Below are 15,007 nucleotides of genomic sequence, written 5' to 3' on the forward strand. Positions count from 1 at the left end.
TATCCCTATTTCCCTTCTTGAACAACAGAACAACATTAGCTACTTGCCAGTCCTCCGGGACCTTGCCTGAGGGTAGAGAGGACACAAAAGTATGCTGAAGGCCCCAGCAATCTCATCTCTTGCCTCTCTCAATAAGCTGAGGCCCATCAGGCCCTGGGGACTCATCCACCTTAACGTTCTTTAAGGTGACTCAGGTTGAGTGAGCATGCAAAATTATTGCACGTCATATAATGTGGATGAACGTGAAGTTGGTTCACTATGGAAAGAAAAAGACAACATATTATTTAAACTGTGTTAGATTGGGAGATGTTGATATAGGGAGACTTTGTTCTTGTACACCAGTCACTGAAAGCATACATAGGAAACAAACAAAACTGCAGATGTTGGGATCTGTTTAAAAAAAAAAGCAAATGCTGGAAGAATTCAGCCAGTCAAGCAGCATGTGTGAAGATATTTGAAAAGTGTAATGGAGTTTCTAGAAGATAAACTATCAGGGCAGAAACCAGTTAATGTTTTGGGTTGAAGACACTTCATCAGAACTGAAAGCATACAGTACGTGCAGGTGCAGTTAAGAAATAATATGGTATGTTAGCTTTCATAACATGAGTATGGGAGTAAGCAAGTCCACTCCTGGAGTGGTTATAGCAGTTTAGTCACCTTGCCCAAGAAGCAATATGGTTGTCCTAAAGGGAGTGAAGCAAAGATTCACCAGACTAATTCCTATGTTGGCAGGTAGTTTCATATTCACTGATAGTCCAGATTTAGGGTCTCGACCTGAAGCATTGACTGTCCACTTCTCTCCATAGATGCTGCCTGATACGCTGAGTTCCTCCAACACTTTGTGTGTTGCTCTGGATTCCAGCATCTGCAGTCTTGTCTCTCAATGGTGCTTGGATGGATATAAGGGGATGTAATTGAAAGTTACAAAATTCTGACAGGGATAAGCCATCTGTATGTGGGGAGAATATTTCTGCATGTGGAGCTGACTAAAACAGAGTCATAGCTTCAGGTTATAGCACGAGAGATTTTGGTCCTGGATGGGCTTCATCTGTTTTTTTTTTTGCTTTTAGCTGGAGACTGCTTATGTTATTTATTAAATTTGTGTATGTTTCTAGCTGCATTGCTGAATGTAACAATAGTGAAGTAATTCAATGATCTTTTGCATTTCGAATGCTGATTTTGGATATGTATTTGAGAATAGTGTGATGCAAGGAGGAGGGGATCAAAGAAAGGAGGATGTCTATTCCCCTTTTCATTAATGGCTCTTTATTTTAATTGATTTAAGGTATCCCTTTCCATTGTCAAAAAGTTCAATGTATACAGTCGGAGCTCCACACACTTGGCCACAGATTCTTGGTGCATTAATTTGGTTGACGGATGCTGTTAAGGTAAGAATCTCTAATGGCTGATAGTTGATTTCCAGGAACAACCATTGCACCTTTCAAATAAAAGGTGTTATGTGGTTGAAGTGTAGAATATTGTGTCCATTCTAGACAGGGTCAGAAACACAGAAACAAAATAGAAGCTGGTTAGGCAACTGCTAACTAAAAGGGTTGCATGCAAGTATTTAAACAAAAATCCTTTCTCCCGGCCATCTTGTTTGAGGACAGTTGAAATCTTGATGGTCTTAAAGTCAGAGCATCTATTCAGCCTATTGTGCCTTCCCTGACTCTTTGAAAGTGCAGTAGCATTTTTATCCATGTTCTTCTGTGTCCCAAGGAGAGGCTTTCCAATCGGATTCAATAAAATATTATTAACCCTTTAAATAGATTTTGCAGCAAATTTGTCTTGCTGCCTCTTTCCATTTGTTTTTTTATTGTGCCTGATCCTTCCTATCATTTATCTTGTGCATATGAAATTGGTTTGTATTTCCTTGTTATTTCTGACCTTTATTGCTCCTGTCAGTTCTAGTTAGCACAGTTATCCAAGCTTTTTCTCTTCCATCCAGTTCTTTGTAAACTGTCTGGAGGTTATTTCCTCTTTTAAATTGAGAGCTATTTCTACTTGTATTTTGACTGATTTGTTGGTAATACTTTGTATTGTTCTACAGCAATTTAAACCCCTATATTGCCTGAGCACTTGTATCTTTATTTTTGTGTATTCAGACCTTACTCTCATCCCTGTTTTTTCTTAGCTTTTGCTTATTATTTCACCTGGACTTCACTAACTCCTTTCCCGTACCATTCTCTTTTACTTTTGTAGTCTGTTCATCACCATACCATTAAGGCTGTGACTGGGTAAAAGTCTTTGAGGAACTGCTTCTTAGTTTGCTTCTAGTTTGTGATGCTCCATAGTAGGATCTCCTTTTTCTTATGCTGACTTTAAGGTAAATCATAATACCTCTTTTTTTTTTCTTTTCAACTTCCATTCCAGCTGTTGTGAAAAATTTCTCATTTTGGTTTGAAGAAGGCTATCTAACTGGAACTTGCAAGTCCAACTTGCTTCTAATTGAAAAAAAGGCTTCCTGTGTCTGAAGATGTGGAGATTGATGGAGCATCTTGTTTATCAAATATATTTTGGCACTTGATCAGCAGTAGAAATAGAGCCTTCTGCAGACACTGCAAATCACCTAAATGTGACTCTTAATAATTATTCACGTTTACTTTGTATACAGCTGACCAAGTCCATTGATCCAGATAAGATCCTGTTTGATGCAGAAAAGGACTGGGATGAAGTGGAGAATGTGACTGAAGATGGTGTTCATCATAACAGGGTAACCAATCACTAGTTACCCTCGATTTGCCCAATTTTCACCCCGTAGAATTTAATTCAATACAGTTTGGTAACATTTTACTAGTCACTTGAGGCTTTTTTATAAATAGCCTCATCATGTCGTCTTGTTCCTATAACCAAGATGTTAGATGCAAATTTAGTGTTGAAATACTGATAAAGGTAAAATATGTGACGTTACTTTTAGATAAATGATCTACCAACAGCAAGAAGCAGCTGCATGGTTAGGCATCAATATGTACCAGTTGCTGATAGTTACATTGCTCCGCTGTTAGTTTAGCAAAGACTGCATCTCAGCCAAGGCTTCTCTGCTTTTGAAGAACTTATTTGTCCATTAAATCTGTCATAAATTCTGATTATTGCAAATTTGAATACTACTTCACAATGTAATGTCAAAACTAACACTGAAAATTAACTATTTAGAGTCCAGAGTCTCGTTCCTTCAGGTTTTGTTTTTTTTCTTAATTCATTCCTTAATTTCTAACTTCATTTCTTTCTGTACTTGATATTTCACTGCATTTGTACATCTCTTGTACAAAGCCACATTCTAAATCCAGTTAGACTGTGCTGATAAGGACTGAGTGGGAATATTGTGGTTTCAAGACTAGTGCTTGAACCAGGATGGCCCTCCAGTGTGATGCTGAGAGTTCTGTTTTATTGTATGGTTGGAGTAGCTGACATTTTTTGTAATCTGACATAAAACTGAAGTTGGTCGCAGATTCAGTTTGCTTCATTCAGAAATGAAGGCTTCAATGAAGTCAAACTTCAGCCAAGACTGCCCTTAACTTCTCATCTACCTTTGTCAATTTTATCTTGCCTTACGCAGAATAGCCACTTATGAACATGAACTATATTTTCTGGTAAATGTTCAATTGTTGGAAAATAAGGTGAAATCTATGATAAATCACCCTGCAAAAGCAAAGTTTCAAAATGTTGTTTACATTTGAATACTGAGTTGGGTAATAACATTACTTTAACCTTGAGAATTATATTTTGAACGTGGGCCTGTTTCTGTGCTGTATAACTCTGACTCTAAGTCTTTGTTAAAAGTTGATCTTTGCCAAAATAATGCTTTGGTCTTCCCAAGTCTTGCTGGTTGGAGCTATTGTAAAATACCCTAGTGTAGATGGGTAGCAGGAGAATTAAGGATAGGCCTCTGAGACAGAATAGGTTGCAGTGAAATGACGTTTGTGAATGGGACTGATGGAGTTTTCTGAGAATTGGCATGTTCTCTATGAGCTTCTATGTGAAATGAAAACATGAAGAATAGGTCCATGGAGAACACCACAGCCAGTGGTTCAAGCACAGAAAGACTCTGACATTGGAAACAGCAAGTGTGGGCCATTCGCGCCCCGCTTCCTCCCCCACCCCCCCCCCCCCCCCCCCCCCCCACCCCACTGGATGCTTGCTGCACCATTCGACAAGATCATCGTTCTGAAAGGCTGATTCCTTGCTGTTTCTCTGGGCAAGGATAAGTAAGAAGGGAATCAAGTTAGTGTGGTGCCATTCAGATGGGTGCCGGTGGAGAAGCTTTGGAAGGGTGCCATATTTTGGTTTGGCATAAATCAGTTAATGTTTCCATACTTTTTTGCTGCATTAACCATGCCATAAGTTGCTGATGTAATATCTGCTGACTTAAAATACATTGTGTCATGAGATGTAGCTGAGGAAGAATGGTTGGTCTGTTTATTCTTTAATTTAGATTGTTTGCCATTTCCTTGGATAACGTGCTTTCACAAAGTTTTTGTAATCTTGCTGATTTTTTTTTTATATATAGCTGTTTCTTAGCTATACAAGTAAATGTTATTCACGTCACCTTGCTGGCATTGATGACCATGAAGACTTGGACTTGGAGAATTTAACTTTGCTCAGTGAGTATGACTCTGATTCTGAAACACAGTTCCTCTGGCAACTTCTGTCCTGTCTCTCAAAGAACTGTGGCTTGTGGAAATGTCTGGCATTTGCTCTGCAGCTCTTGCTGATAGTAACCTAAAGCAATTTTAAGTGAAGCGTATTTTTTTTAAATTTTAAAATAGTGACACATTGCTGAACATCTTTGTGGAAATTAGTAAGTGCAGTTTCCCTAGAAATACTTAGATATTAATTCGTCATAAATGTTTAAAGTAACCAATAGCAAAATAAAGTGATATATTTGAAAGAACTGCTACCCATTAGCATAAACTTTTTTGAACATTATTTATACAGCCCTTCCGGCCCAATGAGCTCATGCAGCCCATTTAAACCCAAGTTAACCTAATAACCCATATGTCTTTGGAATATGGGAATAAACCGGGGCACTTGGAAGAAACCCACGCAGTCATGGGGAGAATGTACGAACTCCTTACAGACAGACAGCAGCGGCCTGATGGCTGGTGCTGTAATAGCATTACACTAACTGCTATGCTACTGTGCTGCGCATGAAAATAAAATGTCATTTTTTTGGCACAGTTAGCCTTTGCAAATTTATTCTTTGGAAATCTTATTTTCTAACTGATTAATGAAAAATTGCAGAATGAATAACTTAAAGGAAGATGGGAACTGAGACTTGACTGTCTGGGGCTCAGTCTGACTCTATGCTAATGAATGGCCTCGTATTCATAGAACATAGAAAACCTACAGCACAATTCAGGCCCTTTGGCCCACAAAGCTGCGCCGAACATGTCCCTACCTTAGAAATTACTAGGCTTACCCATAGTCCTCTATTTTTCTAAGCTCCATGTACCTTTCCAAAAGTCTCAAAGGACCCTATCGTATCCGCCTCCTCCACCGTTGCCGGCGGCCCATTCCATGCACTCACCACTCTCTGAGTTAAAAAAAAAAAAAAAATTTACCCCTGACATCTCCTCTATACCTACTCCCCAGCACCTTAAACCTGTGCCCTCTTCTGGCAACCATTTCAGCCCTGGGAAAAAGCCTCTGACTATCCACATGATCAATGCCTCTCATCATCTTATACACCTCTATCAGGTCATCCCTTATCCTCTATCGTTCCAAGGAGAAAAGTCAGAGTTCACTCAACCTGTTTTCATAAGGCATTCTCCCCAATCCAGGCAACATCCTTGTAAATCTCCTCTGCACCCTTTCTATGGCTTCCACATCCTTCCTGTAGTGAGGCGACCAGAACTGAGCACAGTACTCCATGTGGGGTCTGACCAAGGACCTACATAGCTGAAACATTACCTCTCGGCTCCTAAATTCAATTCCACGATTGATGAAGGACAATACACCGTATGCCTTATTAACCACAGAGTCAACTTGTGCAGCCGCTTTGAGCGCCCTATGGACTTGGACCCCAAGATCCCTCTGATCCTCCACACTGCCGAGGGTCTTACCATTAATACTATATTCTGCCATCATATTTGACCTACCAAAATGAACCACTTCACACTTATCTGGGTTGAACTGCATCTGCCACTTCTCAGCCCAGTTTTGCATCCTATATGTCCCGCTGTAACCTCTGACAGCCCTCTACACTATCCACAACACCTCCAACCTTCGTGTCATCAGCAAACTTACTAACCCATCCCTCCACTTCCTCATCCAGGTCGTTTATAAAAATCAGAGTAAGGGTACCGGAACAGATCCCTGAGGTATACCACTGGTCACTGACCTCCATGTAGAATATGACCCGTCAACAACCACCCTTTGCCTTCTGTGGGCCAGCCAGTTCTGGATCCACAATGCAATGTCCCCTTGGATCCCATGCCTTCTTACTTTCTCAACAAGCCTTGCATATGGGGTACCTTATCAAATGCCTTGCTGAAATCCATGTACACTACATCTACTGCTCTTCCTTGATCAATGTGTTTAGTCACCTCCTCAAAAAAAATTCAATCAGGCTTGTAAGGCAGGACCTGCCCTTGACAAAGCCATGCTGACTGTTCCTAATCATATTATACCTTTCCAAATGTTCATAAGTCTTGCCTCTCAGGATCTTCTCCATCAACTTACCAACCACCGAAGTAAGACTCACTGGTCTATAATTTCCTGGGCTATCTCTACTCCCTTTATTTATTTAATTATGCAGCTGCCATCTCTGCCTATCGTTTCCCCTAAAGATTTGACTCTTTCTACAATGCTGTAGCTCCTTGTGAAATGATGGGTGAATCTTCAGAATAATAATCTGTTTCTGGAGTTGATTCTCATCTGGTGCAGTCAATGCCGGTATAGTGCTGGAATAAATATGGCTGTGTTCTTTCCATTTTGTCAACAGGTCAGATATCCAGGGTAGTCTCTTTGGTCCTATTCCATATAGATCTGAATGGCTCAGCTTTTTTTGTGAAGTTCCTAGGTGCTATGACCCATTGATTTGAGTGCAGAAATTGTATATTAGGCTACGGTTTTGCTGGTAGTCATGAGTATAAATATAGCTGAAGTTTGAACAGAATCAAAATTGTAAACAATTAGTACATCTTGTAATGGGACCTCAGTTGTTATTGATTGAGGCACTGAGTAGAATTTATCAGGGTTTCTTGAAAAACTGTCTTGTTGGACAGTTTGCTGGAAACACTCAGTGGCTCCTGTCGTGTCTGTGGAAAGAAACATTTCAAGTCCAAGACTGTCTTTCCACAGACACGACATGAGCCACTGAGTGTTTCCAGCAAACTGTCCGCCTGTTAAGTCCATCTCTTTCCACCTGTTGAATGTTTCCAGCATTTTCTGTTTATATTTCAGATTTCTAGCATTTGCATTTTTTTAACTTCATTTTGCTGTACTTTCTAGAGCAACATTTTGGGGTGGATGAAGCTAAATTTGAAGAAGTTGCTGCAGAGAACAGGAAGCTCTCAGAAGAGTTGAGGAAACTGGAGAAAGAAAAACTTAATGAACCAGTTAGTTATTTTTGTGCTTTTTATCATCTCTACATTTCTATGGTTTATTACAAAATCTATATGGTAGGCATCTGATTCTGTTAAATAAAGTCTTTAAATGTATAGAAAATGTATGTTTATCAATATAGGGGAGTCGATGTCAAAGTCGAGTTTATTGTCATATTTTTATGCGCAGGTGCAGTGGAAAAACTTGCAGCAGCATCATAGGCATGCAGCATTCCTAAGAAAAACATAAATTATACACAATTTTTACAAGAAAACACAATTACAGCAAAAAAAAACAAAGCCCATTTTAGTGCAAAGTGACTATAGCGTTGTTATACTGTAGGGCTGTGTCGGTTGATTCAAGAAACGAATGGTTGAGGGGAAGTAGCTGTTCTTGAACCTGGTGGTGTGGGACTTCAGGCTTCTGTAGCTCCTGCCTGATGGTAACTGTGAGAAGATGGCACGGGATGATTGATGTTGCCACCTTGAGGCAGCATTGGTTTTATTAATTTTACAAGTAATCTCCACCAATTTGAACTTTCATGAAGCAGTATTTTGACGAACAGAGTACAGAGGAATATTACGGATAATTGACAGGAAAGTGGTTACCAGGAGGGAGGAAATATAATTTTGATTGTGTCGAATGATTAGTCCTGTGCTTTTGGGGTAACAGGTTAAAGGTGTCTGAGGAATCTGTGGTTTTGGGTAAGGAAGCAAAGGGGGGTGGGGGGGAATTGAAGTATGGGTGAAGGGGTTGTGGGATCAAATAGTTGCAAGTTGGGGTTTATAGGTTTAATTGGAGTTGGGAAGGTAGTGTGGAAGTTTTCAGATGACAATGCTGTGCACTGTACTTAAAATAAATGGTGGCCCTGGGTTTGATTGTGTTGGGGCTGTTTCTGGTGTCCGATTTCAAACAAGGAATGTAGGAAGGTGGAGCACAAATTCTCTTGGAGTTTGATAGTGTTCGGGGTCCAGTAACAGTAGAAGGTAATTATGGTCTAAATTATGTTCCTCTGGCCTGTGGAATGGAGCAACTTGAGGATAAAATCTTGCTCGGTTAAAGTTTAGATTCAAGGCAGGTGGAAGGAGGCAATTTGTTTGTTAGGGAATTGGGCAAAATTTTCAGACAGTGGTACAGGTGATGGGTTGAGCAGGAGAAGGCTGGGACTGAAATACTTAATTAGGATTTTGGCCTTTATTCTATTAAGTTGCTCAAAACATTGTGGAGAGAGCTGGGAACAAAATCATGCTAAGTAGACAAGCAAGGTTAGATCTGAAATTTGCTGGAATTAGGAACTTTGTGTCCTCAACTCCATCTGCACCAAGGTCTGAGGGATTTGGAGGGAGCCAGAGGTCAGACTCTGATAAGGGGTCAGGGCAGGTGATCCTTGGCCTTTTGGTGAGGATGGATCAATGTGACTTTTAACTTAAAGCCAATCAAAGTCTTCAGTTGAGACAGCATGCCCAATATTAAAATTATTATTGTTTTATGATTTTGTTATGCAAAACACATGGAATTCATGAGTACTAGAGTCAGAAATTTGGAGTGCAGAGGCCATTTGGTCCAATGTGAAATAGGAAGCTTGTTTTCCAAAGGTAACCTTTTGTAGCTGAATCTTAGTAGCTTAAAGCATAGTATTGTGGGTCTTGTCCCACATTTCCCCCCAAACCATACAAATTGATAATCATGATTTCCAAACTGGTGTTTGTTCAAGCGATGGACAATGCCTCAAGTTCATTTGTTTTTAACAGTCCATTTAATTATTATTGTCCATCAGTTATATGGGTGGAGTTGGCTTCTCAACAGGAATGAAGAATCCTAGAACTGGTGGACAATTGAGTATATTTCTCTGCTGAGATTTGACTTGACTTTTCTCTGCTGCAATTTAATTTCAGGATCGAGTTCAAGCACTAGAGAAAACCAAAGCAAGCTTGCAAGCAGATCAAGAGAAATATAAGAAATATCTTGAAGAAATGGAAAATCATAAAACTATGCTGGAACAGAGAGCAAAAGGAATCAAGGAAGAAATAGAATCCATGGGTTTGTTATTTATTTTCATAGCTGAATATTGAATTGTGGAGAGAATGGAAAAGTTATTGAAATGTTGATGGTGTAAGCTAATCGTGGAGCATGAATCAATGCTGCAAAATGATTGGTATCAAAGCTTATCTTTTCTAACAGTTCTAAAATGGTTTCTGACTTCTGATGTAATTTATGAGTAATGTTAGGTCATAGCTAAAGTTACTCATAGCTTTAGGTGCCAGTGAAGACAGGAATAGAAAGATAGAACAGATGGACATGTGACTGTGGAGCTGGTGCAGGGACAGGGTTTTAGATTCTTGGACCATTGGAACTTCTTCTGGGGCAGGGGCAACCTGTACAAGGGGGATGGGTTGCACCTGAACTGAAGGAGAGCCAATATCCTGGCTGAGGTATTCGCTAGTGCTACTCAGAGGGTTTAAACTAGTTCGGCAGGGGGTTGGGAACCAGAGCACTGGGTCAGAAAGTGGAGGGATTGAGAGAAAGGTAGATGGTATGACCAGTAAGTCTGTCAGGAAGGACGGGCAAGAGCAAGATAACATACACGATGGGCTAGAAGGGTTGAAGTGTGTTTATTTTAATGCAAGGAGTATTAAGGGTAAGGGTGATGAACTTAGAGCATGGATCAGTATGTGGAACTAGGACGTTGTGGCCCTTACAGGGAGCTGGTTGAGAGAGGGATATGACTGGATGCTTAATATTCCAGGGTGTCAATGATTTAGAAGAGATAGCAAGGTAGGTGAAATACCCTTATAAGTGATGTACAGAAGGATCTTGGGGTCCAAGTCCATAGCTCCCTGAAAGTGGCTGCACAGGTTGATAGGGTGGTAAAGAAGGCGTATGGCATACTTGCCTTTATTAGTTGAGGTAGTGAGTTCAAGGGTCAGGAAGTTTTCCTCCGCTTTATAAAACTCTTAATTTGGCTGCATCTGGAGTATCGTATTCAATTCTTGTTGTAGGAAGGATGTGGAAGCTTTGGAGAGGGTGCAGAAGAGGTTTACCAGCATTCTGCCTGGATTAGAGGGCATGTAAAGAGAGGTTGGATAAAGAGGTTGTACTCTTTCCAGCTTAATGACATCTTTCCTGTAGTAGGGTAAAACGGAACAATATTCTACATGAGGCCTCACCAACGTCTCGTACATCTGCAAAATAAGATCCTAACTTATATACTCAATACCCTGACTGATGAAGGCCAGCATGCCAGAAGCCATTTCACCACCCTGTTGACCTGTGACAACACTTTCAGGGAACCATGTACATGGTTGGACAAACATGAATTATTTTCTCTGGAGTGGCGGAGGCTGAGGGGAGACCTGATAGAAGTTTATAAGATCATGTGTATCATCAATAGAGTAGCTAGAGTTGTTTAAGAGGCTGTTAGAAAGGCACATGAATGTGTAAAGAAAGGAGGCATATGAACCTGGTGTAGGCAGAAGGGATTAGTTTAGTTAGGCATTTAGTTACTGGCTTGATGACTTTGGCACAGCATCGTGGTCCAAAGGGCCTATTCTTGTGCTGTACTGTGTTCTTTGTACTTATCCAAATGCCTTTTAAATGTTATTGTACCTGCCTCAACCACTTTTGGCAGATCATTCCATGTATGCACCACCTTCTGCATGAAGAAGTTGCCCCTCATGTCCCTTTTAAATCTTTCACCTCTCAACTTCAACATATGTCTGCGAGTTTTTAGTTCCCCTTTCCTATGAAAAAGACTGTGCATTCACCCTATCTTCCCTCTCATGATTTTATACACATACAAGGTCACCCCTCAATCTCCAATGTTCCAAGGAACAAAGTCCCAGCCTGCCCAACCTCTCCCTATAACTCAGCCCTTTGAGTTTGGGCAGCTTCCTCGTAAATCTTCTTTGTACTCTTTCCTGTTTAATGATGCTTAATGACGCATATAACAAAGCGACCAAAACTGTAAACAATAATCCAGTTGCAGTCTCACCAACGTCTTGTACAACTGCACCATAACGCCCCAAGTCTTATACTCAGTGCCCTGACTCGTGAAAGCCAAATGCCAGCTTCACCACCTTGTCTCCCTGTGACACCACTTTGAGTGAACTATGTATTTGGGCTCCCTGGGGTCCAACCATTCACTGTATAGGTCCTACCCTGGTTTGACTTCCGAAAATGCAACTCTTCGCACTTAACTGAATCAAAAACAATTTGGATGAGAATGTAGATGGCATGGTTAGTAAGTCTGCAGATTATACCAAAATCGGTGGTGAAGTGGACAGTGAGGATGGTTAATTGAGATCAACTTGGAAAGTGAGCAAAGGAGTGGCAGATAGAATTTAATCAGACAAGTGCAAAGTGATGCATTTTGGGAAGTTAAATCAGGACAGGACTTGCACAGTGAATGGTAGGAACCTGGGGAGTGTTGTAGAACAGAGAGACCTGGGAGTACAGGTACATGGTTCCCTGAAACTGGTGACACAGATAGATGGTGGTGAAGAAGGTGTATGGCATGCTTGCCTTCATTGGTCAGGTATTGAGTACAAGGTCAGGGCTGTCATGTTACAGCTGTACAAGATGTTGGTGAGATTGTTCTTGGAATGTTGTCTGCAGTTCTGGTTGCCATATTATAGCAAGGATGTGTTCAAGCTGGAGAAGGTGCAGAAAGGATTCACAAGGGTGTTGCCAGGACTGGAGGACTTGAGTTGTAAGGAGAGATGAGATAGGCTGGGACTGTTTCCTTGGAGCAAAGGAGGCTGAGGGGTGATCTTATAGAGGTTTATAAAATCGTGACGGGCATAGATAAGGTGGATGGTCAGTCTTTTTCCCAGGGTAGGGAAATCTAAAACCAGATGGCATAGGTTTAAGATGAGATTGGAAAGATTTAAAGGGGACCTGAGGGCAAGTTTTTCATGTGGGTATATGGAACAAGCTGCCAGAGGAAGTGACAGAGGCAGGTACAGTTCAAAAAGAAAGTTTTAAAAAAAACATTTAGATCGGTGCATGGATAGGAAAGCTTCAGAGAGATATGGGCCAAACGCAGGCCAATGGGACTAGCTCAGTTAGGCACCTTGGTCAGCATGGACGAGTTGGGCTGAAGCGCCTATTTCCCTGCTGTATATGACTGAATTATGACAAAAGAACTTCCTAGAATTTGGTCACCTGTCTTTCCATAATATCTGTCTTTCATGTCTTGTTTCTCTTCCTTTTCTGTTTTAGCTTTGGTTTTGGTACATTACCCCTTATCCTCAGCCTTTGCAAAATTCTAAATGTGTCTGAGAGGCAAGTAAATAGGGACATGTTTTGGACATGTATTAATCGGCGATATGGTGAAATAGTAATGATAGCAAATGTATAACATATGTATGTGTATATATATCCCAGTTTGAGGGAGTATAGAGGATCATATGATCTGTCAGTCTGTCCAGTCTTTGCCAGTGCCATCCAGTCAGTCCCTGTCTCATGACCATAGCTCTATAAATGGGCAGATACATGGAAAAGTGAGGCTTGGAGGATACGGGCCAAACACAGGCAAATTGGACTAGTAACCCATGTAATTCAAGGCAAGTTGCAAATTGATTGAATTGAATTGGCTCAGCAGCAAAAAAGACAGAAGTATCACTTAACATGAGTTAGTGACTGGAGGACTGAATGTGATGGCGTTTTGTGTTCTGCTGTTGCAAACTCGGCATGCCCCATGGGTCCCTCCAATGTATTGTGAATTCTGGCCTCATGGGCTTTTAAAAACAAACATTAATCCTAATGCAGGGTTTCAACCCGAAATGTTGACAATTCCTTTACCCCACCCACCCCCCCCCCCCCCCACAGATGCTGCTCAACCCACTGAATTCCTCCAGCAGACTGTTTGTTGCTCCACGTTCCAGCATTCTCTTGAGTCTCCTTTTTTGAAAAAAAACTCAATCAGTTGACCAAAGAGTGTCTTGAGGGCAATCAATATCACAAAACTGTTAGGGATCAGGATTGACTGTTGATGCACTGTCTCCTGTACTTGAATGTATTTCTTGGATCTTGGTAAATGGAAGTGGAAGCTGTATTTCTGGCGATGCCTGAGTGACCAGGAAGTCAGTAATTGACCTGTGGTCACTTTGTTTAGAGATAACTGAATCCCTTAACTGAGAAGACTATATTTAAGTTACTGACTATCCATACGATTTGGTACACCCCTGCTTTGGCTGCTACTGCTTGGAGAAGTCAGATGCAATATGTATTCTTGGCAATAAACTGAATTAACATGCTGAAATAATGCACTTGGCAAAAGATTGTCTCAGGTGCCTAAATATTTCCTAGTTGCACATTTTGCCAAAAAGAAAGATTTGTTTAGTCTTGAATTATGGAGTCACACAGCATGGAAACAGGCCCTTTGGTCCAACTCGTCCATGCTGACCAAGATGCCCATCTAAGCTCATCCCATTGGCCCATATCCCTCTAAACTTTTCCTATCTGTGTACCTGTCCAAGTGCCTTTTTAAATGTTGTTAATTGCTCTAATGATGCCACTGTAGACATGTTTAATTGCTTCAACTTGCATTTCTCGAGTAAAAATTGTTGCAGGATGTAAATTCCTGATGGCCAGGAAGTGCAGGACTGGGGATAAGGGGTAAGCTGTTTAAGACTGAGGTGAGGAGAAATTTCTACTCTCCAAGTGACGAACCTGTGGAATTCTCTACTATGGAAAACAGTTGAACCCAGATCATAAAATAAAGAGTCGGATGTTGTTCTTTGGGCTAGAGGGATCAAGGGATTTGGGGAGAAAGCTGGAATGGGGCAGTAAATTTGAATGACTGAGCAGGCTTCAAGGGCTGAATAGCCTACTCTGTTGCTATGTAAAATTCATTGATTTTTGAAATCAAGCTTACAAATAAATGTTTTGCCAAAGGTTGTATTGTTTAACGATGGGGTCTGGTGAAGCTTGTGAGTAGAGCTGTTTTTTTTCACTGGAACTTGAACATTGCCAAAGTATGAGCATAAGCAGTCCAAAACTTCTTAGATTCCAAATTATTGTATTGTACCCTTCAAACGTTTTTTTAGTACCATAATAATCTATAATCTTTGAAATTGCTGCTTCATAACAGCAATTGCAATAGAAAATAGCTTTATAGCATGACAGTAGTAAGCATTTGAACAGGCTTTTTTTTAATGAACTTCTTAACTGAACTTAGTCCTGAGCTCGCATGCTGTGTGCAGTCTGCACGTTCTCCCTGTGACTGCGTGGGTTTCCTCGGTATGCTCCATTTTCCTCCCACATCCCAAAGATGTGCAGGTTAACCGGCAGCTGTAAATTGCCCCTCAAGCAGGTGAGTGGAAAAATTGAGGGGGTGGGAAGCGGATGAGAGGAGAATAATAATTAAAAAAGGATTAATGCGGGATTAGTGTAAGTGTGTGGTTCATGGTGAGCACAGACTTGGTGGGCTGAAGGGCCTATTTCTATGCTGTATGTCTAT

The 15,007-nt window shown here is 40.8% G+C and overlaps 1 protein-coding gene across 4 annotated transcripts in view; it reads left to right on the forward strand.

Annotated features, from left to right (window-relative positions):
* ndc80 (NDC80 kinetochore complex component) overlaps positions 1 to 15,007 on the forward strand; it is a 100,046-nt gene that overhangs the window by 46,502 nt on the left and 38,537 nt on the right. Inside the window, exons 6-10 of one of the 4 annotated variants that reach the window (XM_052040984.1) lie at positions 1,286 to 1,388; positions 2,615 to 2,713; positions 4,508 to 4,601; positions 7,453 to 7,559; positions 9,441 to 9,585. In XM_052040984.1, the coding sequence (XP_051896944.1) occupies positions 1,286 to 1,388; positions 2,615 to 2,713; positions 4,508 to 4,601; positions 7,453 to 7,559; positions 9,441 to 9,585 (548 nt within the window). The remainder of the gene's footprint in view (positions 1 to 1,285; positions 1,389 to 2,614; positions 2,714 to 4,507; positions 4,602 to 7,452; positions 7,560 to 9,440; positions 9,586 to 15,007) is intronic. The other 3 variants (XM_052040981.1, XM_052040983.1, XM_052040982.1) reach the window with 3 other exon arrangements.

This window comes from Pristis pectinata, chromosome 29, assembly GCF_009764475.1.
Source record: "Pristis pectinata isolate sPriPec2 chromosome 29, sPriPec2.1.pri, whole genome shotgun sequence".
Lineage (NCBI taxonomy): Eukaryota > Metazoa > Chordata > Chondrichthyes > Rhinopristiformes > Pristidae > Pristis > Pristis pectinata.